Genomic DNA, 7491 nt, shown 5'->3' with positions numbered 1-7491 from the left:
ACCTATAACATTTCAGTCACAAGTGGGGACAACCACTACAAGTTGACAAATATTTTCAGATTTCACTGGTAGTATTTTGTAGCTCTAAATGTCCAAATTCAACTATTAAGGTTGACTAGTGTGGTTGAGAAAACAATTTTTCTACTGTGTAAATTAAAATTATTTCTTCATGTCCAATAAGTTTGGGAGCTCTATACGATGTACAAAGTGTATAGTTTTATATTTATTTTTGGCCCAAATCGTATAAATTGGGTTGTTAATTTTGGTTGATAACTTTTTTCAATTGGTGCTACAGTAATATTTATTGTTTAATAGTACGAGAGGTGGAAATTCATTGTAATGGCGTCTCTTACGTCAAATTACTGTAATTTAGTTTGAAATTTTACTTTATAAATTAAACTTGTAGCCAAAATTAAATAGATAAGAGTTTCCGATATGTTAACGATTGGTCCCAATTACTTAAAACTTCCACAAAAGATCAAACGATTGAAACCGTAACCTCACTCTTAACAATTTTGTTTGAGTTATAGTTCGTCTGAACAAATATAAATAAAACCTATCAAACGTTTATCACTTAGGATGCAAAGGTTTACTTTTGTTCACTTTGGAAATGGATTTAGCGTTAATTTTATTTTTGAAAAGTCACAATATCATACTCAGTAAAGATTGAGAATTTGTTTATACAAAAACCTTATAACAGTTCTGAGTATAGATGAATAAGTTGTCTACTTTAATAAAGCGTGTGCTTTGCAATTAGTTAATTTTTTGAACTTTGAAATGTTAGAACAACTATTTTTTCAGGAGGTAGGATTAAAAACTAAGTTTTTCCTAAAACTGTATTTATTTTCTTAAACTTCGCACAAACTTTCCTGTTCATGACTAAAAACATAAACCTATTATGATTAATTCATATTTGACTAAGAGGAACAGGAGCTAATGGGATGTAAAAAAAAACTATAGTAAAAGAAAATACCATCCCGAGAAAACTTTATCTACTCACATAGAAAAATACCCGTAGTTTAATTTATTCAACAACACATAGATTCAACATTTACATGTGCAATTTCTTACAAGACTATTGATTGTTAATCACTATGTACAACTTCGAGCCTTCCTCTTAAGATAATCTATGGGTACTTAAGTATTGCTGCAAACTCTATACATTTATTTAGAAACACATTGGTGTACAACATGATGGTCACTCGCATATGATCAGATTGAAAAAAAATAACATAACCTAAGTGAAGGAAAATGAAAAGTGCTTTTAATACAAATGACTTAGTTTTTCACATAAGATTTGTATAAAGTTAATGAATTATAATAAATAAATGTAATTATATATTTTGTAAAAAATATGTGTAACATTTTTGTATTAAAATTGTTTGTGATCAGGTGCTTGATTATAATATTAATTTGATTTATTTAAAACATAAATTTTGCTATCTGATCTGGAGTATTCCCATAGGTATCTGACTATAATATCGATAATTGAAGTTGCCTTTCAAGTTTAGGTAAACTAAAAAGAAAGAAACGCATTCAGTTAATACAAGACTGTTGTTTACGTATCGAATTCATAAAAATAAAATCATAATCTCAATTCAAATATGTGGTGACAATATAGATACAACCATAATTTGAACAACTTCAATATAAAACTCTATACAAATAACACTAATATTTATATTATCTAGACAATGAGATAACCTTAACACTTACTATTAAGTCGTTGGTTTCATGACGAAAATATCTACTAGGATCACAGTCGAGACTCTTATGATTAGGGGACTGAGACACTTAATAAAAATATACTGATACATTCTTTTAACAGACCACTTGAAAAATATTTCCTCTTACATTGGCTGCCTTTTATCTGCTTTAATTTCCAATGTAAGATTTAGATTTCCCAATTAAGATAACAATGGGGCTTGTGGTAATCCTAATTGAAAAATCTCTTTACAGTTGTCTAGGCCCTTTGGACTCAGTCCCCTAAACGGAGAGTTAAGGAGGTCATGGTTATGTTGTATATAATGTTCATCAAGTATAAATGTAAAGTATTTATATACTACGATGCTTGTTCTGAACCCCTTTTTCTTTTTTCAACACACCTAAGATGTAAATTCTGGAAATTATGAAAGAATTTGAAACGATATAATTAGGGCCTAGGTGATTTCGAATGTTATTATTTTTTTTTTGCATTGTGTTATATTTCCTCGTAATTTGAAAAAACCCTGCTTTAACGGTTGATAACTAAATATTTTATTGAGTTGACATTGGTTTCACATTCTGGCTGGTGGTTATCCACTTAAGATGTGTTTAAACGCATTAGAAAACCCTACTGAAAAAGAGGTTTAGAAGAAAACAATGGAAAGCTACTAAAAGGCTTTGGGTGAACAGAGATTGTACCTTCAGACCCTTTGTCCGACGATCGTAAAGGCCGATGATTTCCATTGATTTTTAGAGGTGTTCTTCTCGAACAAGTGTCAGGTATACCTAAGTGTATTGGATCTGTCGACATAAAGTACCTTTGTTTAAGAAGTGCACCTCTGAGGCCTGAAGGACAGGACCGTACTGCATAAGTACTGGATCTGCTTCAAACGTCTTCTAGAACCTGTGGTCACCAATCGTGCGAGCCGCCAGCTCCACGACCGTCGGAGGAGTTCGCCACCATCAGTGCATGTATCGGACTCCCATGTGACGATGTCTTCGACGTATCGAACTCCTTCTGCCACACAGGATACGCTTGAAGGCGTTCCTGAACTCGGGACTGAAGATGGTGTAAATGATAGGGTTAAGCATGGAGTTGAGATACCCGAGCCAGAGGAAAAACGCTATTATATAAGGAGGAAAATTACTACCGTTGTAGATAGGGAGGAGGATGGCCATTATGAAAAACGGCAACCAACAAATGACAAACGCGCCTGTAATAATGGCTAAAGTTTTTGCAGCTTTGCGCTCGCGCTTGGAGTCGGCGTTTTCCTTGGTCTTTCTCTTCGGCGGGTAGAGTGTAGGTGGAGGCTGGTACTGGCAGGAGCCCAGGTCTACTGTGGGAGGGTCTGCCTCCAGACCGTTTCCGAAGGAGCCTTTCTCCGGAGATGTGTTGGTGGAGGAGACGTTGGTGAAAGCTGTGGTTGTGGTTGTGGTGGTTGCCTCCGAGATGGTTGGTAATGGTCGTCCTATGACACCTACTACTGCTGCTGCAATACCTCCACTGCCACCAGCCGCCCCAGCAGCACACAGCCCTGTAACAAACCCAGCACCCCTTCACTGTAGTCATCATTACCTGACTGGAGATGATACGTATTTAAAACCGATAGTGTTTATATGTTATAGTGACTACGAGTGGAACTGCTCAAGTGTGTGTGATATAACCGACTTGTAACCATCTTCACCTTCAATATAAAGATATCACTTAACATCAAACTATTTCAACTTAATAATCGGATTTCTGTGTTGTTTAATATTATCAGGATTATTTAAAATATGGTATATTTAGGTCCATTATTTATTTCGATTAATCCTTTAACTCAATTAGTGCTTAAATCAAATATGTAAGGTATCTGTACAACAGGATCCGTTAAAATCGAAGGAAGTTAACATGGGTGACTAAAAATATTCATCCCTAAAAGTGTGTTTATTTTTAAATGCAGCATAAACCTTGCAAAATATATCTGAACGGATGCAGTGGTAACAAAAGGTGATTGTTACTATGTGAAATTAGAATAGTAGAATAGAAGGTGAAATCCGAGATTTTTCTTTTATTTTAACATATTTTTGGCTTAAGAACGTTACATTGTAGAACTTTATAAAGTGTAGAATATTTACTAAATCAGTGTAGCTTTTCCAATACAATACTTTTATCAGAGGTGGCCAGGTACGTTTTACTCTAACAAATATTTGACAGGTTGTGTAACTCAATCACGCTACAACGTCACTCTGCCTGTCCGTTATACAGAGCCCCTGGGACGATTGATTTTATATATCTAGTAAAACAAAATCTTACAACATTTTACGATGTGAGATTTGAGTTGACTTACTACTTTACAAAAATTTTTAATAGGTGAGAATTTAAGCTTTATGCAATCACAAAACATGTATATTTTTACGCGTCTCAAATCACTACCTTATTTTAAAATATTTTCAAAATTTCAGTTATGACAAGCATTTTTTAAATATGTAATGGCCGAATAAAAATATTAACCTAAAAGCCCTTCTTACACTTAACATTAGTCACACTAAAAAAGAGAAAAATGTCATTCATTATTAGCATGCAAGAAGTGTGGTGAGACAAACAAAAGTGTTAGGAATGTAGTGTCTTAACTACGGCTTATGAATGAAAGTGTGTCTCAAATGTCTTAGTAAAAAATAATGGTTTTTGTATCATTGTGATAAATCTTACTGAACAAAAATGTACAGTTTAATTTTAATATCTCTCAGTTTAGTTTTAAGGTTTTTATGATGGTTAAAAATGAACAAAACACAAAAAATTAAGTGTTTTTAAACTCAAATATTCATACAAACACAACATATAGCTGGAATACAAAAAAAAAATTATTGATGATAGCCTATTATTAAATAACATGTAAGTTTAGTTTTATATTATTGTTTGTATCCAATACCTATTTGCAATCTGTATTATTCCATTATTATGGTATAGCTCTATTACCATATTTAACTGCTGTTTATGCTAAAGCAGGCTAACAAACAATAAGATATTCATCTGATATTTGTTGTTTGAATAGATTTTCCCTACACTATGTTTTATGAAATGTATAAAAATATATTGACTCGTAAAACCTGTGGTGATTATAACATTATAAGATCCAATTTAAACCAATAAATTTGAATAACATTTATTATATACGTACAATTTTAGTAGCCTAATATTGATGTTGATAGTTATTATTAGTATCTTTATTTTATACTTAATTAGTAAAGATAAAATAGAATAACTTTTTTTACGTGAACGATTTAATAGTAATACTAAAACATATGAAATGCAAAAACTAAAACATATTAAGATACTACGGCGCAGTATAGTCCGGTAATTAAAGAGAAATATATAGCGGAGGTTCAACAAAATTAATTCAAAAGGTTTTTCAACGGATTTCATTAGTTTTATACCTCCTCACAACACAAAAAAAAGTCTACCAAAATCTGACTTGGGGAAGTACCTGAATAATGGTATTTAAATTAAAATAATAATCGCTCCGTAAAAAAAAACAGATAAAAATATTATTGCTATATATAGGTTTTAGTATATCGTTTTTAATGTTTTGAAGGGTGGGGAAACTAAATATGCAACTTAAAATGTGATTTGACGTCATTTTACACCGCAAAATGGCCGCCAAAATCGATTCATGGGGAAAAAACTAAAATAAAACTTACTTCTAGATAATAGTGTGCAGTATATCGAATTCAATGTTCACAAGGGTGGCAAAACCAAATATACAACTTAAAATATGATTGTATCTAATTTAAAAGCATAAGATGGAAGTCACCAAAATACGCTCCATGGAGGAAAGTTGAAAAACTTACCTTTAGAAATAAATAACTTCTTGATCAGCATAGTACGTATTATTAAATTTAAAAAAAGTAAATAAAAGAAACGTCTTTAGAAATAGCCTATCTTTAGAACTAGGTTTTAGTTTTCGATCTTAGCTTTTATAAAATACCAGTAAACTAACATGCAACTTAAAATGAGATTTCACATTATGAGACAGTAAGACGGGGTACCGGGGCACATGGATTATTTTTATATAGGATACTGTATTAAAATAATGGTATAATAGTGAAGAAATAAATCGATTTCAATGAACAAACTTTTTAATACAAATACAGCCGACAATTCATACTGCTAATAATATACTGTTAAAATTGACTGAAGTGTTAAAAAATAGTCCCACATATCTATCATTTGTCACCTTTTTAGAAACTGTTACTCTGAAATAAATTACTTTGTTACTTCAATATTTTCACTCAAATCAAGGGTTTGCCCATTTGTGCATGTGATCCCTTTACACTGACCACATGCCAAGTTGCATTGAAGACCATTTTTCCTGCAAGAACATGTATTTTTGGAACACATCCCACTACAGTTGCACTTAATTATCTTTAGTAGAGCCTCTGGTGCTGCAGGCTGTTCCATTCGGTGTGGCTTCAATATGGACTTGTTAGCTGTGTTACATAGAACCCAGCCCCACTGTGTCGCATCAATCTTGATGCCTAGCCATGCCTGAACTTGATGGTAAACCCGCTGGCTATGAAATCTGGCCGCATCTGTTGTTGGTGGTAGGCGTTCAGGGGGCATATAACTGGAACTTGAGGCTACCTTTTCCGTGAACTTCAAAGCACGTTCAGAGTTCAAATCAGAACCATTCTTGCAACCATATATGGTTGCAATGGCCTTATTACCAGCCAGCTCAATTTCCTTACGCTTGACATTTTCAATCATGAACAATTCAGCGATTTCCTTCAGATTGTGGTATTTGTTCATGGCTGAAAGTTTTCCAATTCCCCAGGGTCTCGATGTGGTATCACATCCGGAAAGAGCGTGAATAAAGAGTAGGGAGCGACTCAGGTTAGGATCAAGTTCTCTTTTCATTTTGGATACATCTATCAGCTTCGTGCTAGTTTGGAGATAGATAGTCTCATGATTAATGACTGATAAGTGGTGTTGTAACAGAATGAGGAGGTCTGTATCATCTCCTACAACTACTACAGGCTGTGACAAAGCAGTTGTGCAAGCAGTCATTGCTATATCATAATCAGCATCACCAGATGAGTGAGTGACTTGAATCCCTTCTTGCTTTGTCATCTCTGATCCCAGGAGATGAAGGAATTTCTGCTTGTTGTTTGTGTTGGCCAGAAATGACTTCTTCTTCATTTTTAGCAACATATCTGGAGTGAAATCCACATTCACACCCACCTCACTACCACTCCTCCTTTGATGAGTTTCATCCTTAGTAGAAGGTCCATCGCTATAGCCGTCAAACACAATAAGAGAAGTATGATAATGTTTTTTAACAAACGTAATATATAGCTGGCAAATATTTGCATATGATGTCGACTTTGGCCATGGTAAGCGCTGTAAGAGAGCACCTCCATCGATGATATACATAACTACATTGATAGGCAGTTCCTTTAAATCACACGCTGGCACCATCTTTACTAGGCCGTTTAGTAACTCAGACTTGGTGGCAAGGCGCATAAAGAGTTTGTTGTCAAAAAGGGATGAAGGATACGAACATAACTCATATTGGAACAGTGTCTGAAGATCTATGGTGCCAACCCCTGCAATAAGAAGCCGCTGATATAGCTGTGCCGGATCAATCTGAAGCTTTTCACCATCAACACATACATAAATGGAGGAGGCTAAGTTACTAACCTGCTGTCTTTTCTTGAATGTATGTTTTGTAACTGACATTCCCACCATAGATTCAAGGATAGAATCACCAATTACCTCAGCAGAGTCAACGTCTACGGTCCTTTCTG

At 34.0% G+C, this 7491-nt stretch overlaps 1 protein-coding gene across 1 annotated transcript in view; it reads right to left on the bottom strand.

Annotated features, from left to right (window-relative positions):
- Positions 1 to 717: 717 nt before the first annotated feature.
- LOC129003918 (5-hydroxytryptamine receptor-like) overlaps positions 718 to 7491 on the bottom strand; it is a 70181-nt gene continuing 63407 nt past the window's right edge. The window contains exon 6 of the mRNA XM_054432262.1: positions 718 to 3239. Coding sequence (XP_054288237.1) covers positions 2668 to 3239 — 572 coding nt within the window. The 3' untranslated portion in view covers positions 718 to 2667. The remainder of the gene's footprint in view (positions 3240 to 7491) is intronic.

The sequence above is a fragment of the Macrosteles quadrilineatus genome, unplaced genomic scaffold (genome assembly GCF_028750875.1).
Source record: "Macrosteles quadrilineatus isolate MER2022 unplaced genomic scaffold, UCM_ALF_1.0 Scaffold_9__3_contigs__length_116548681, whole genome shotgun sequence".
Lineage (NCBI taxonomy): Eukaryota > Metazoa > Arthropoda > Insecta > Hemiptera > Cicadellidae > Macrosteles > Macrosteles quadrilineatus.
The sequence above is the reverse complement of the archived record's forward strand: the minus strand, read 5'-3'. Positions and strand labels throughout refer to the sequence as shown.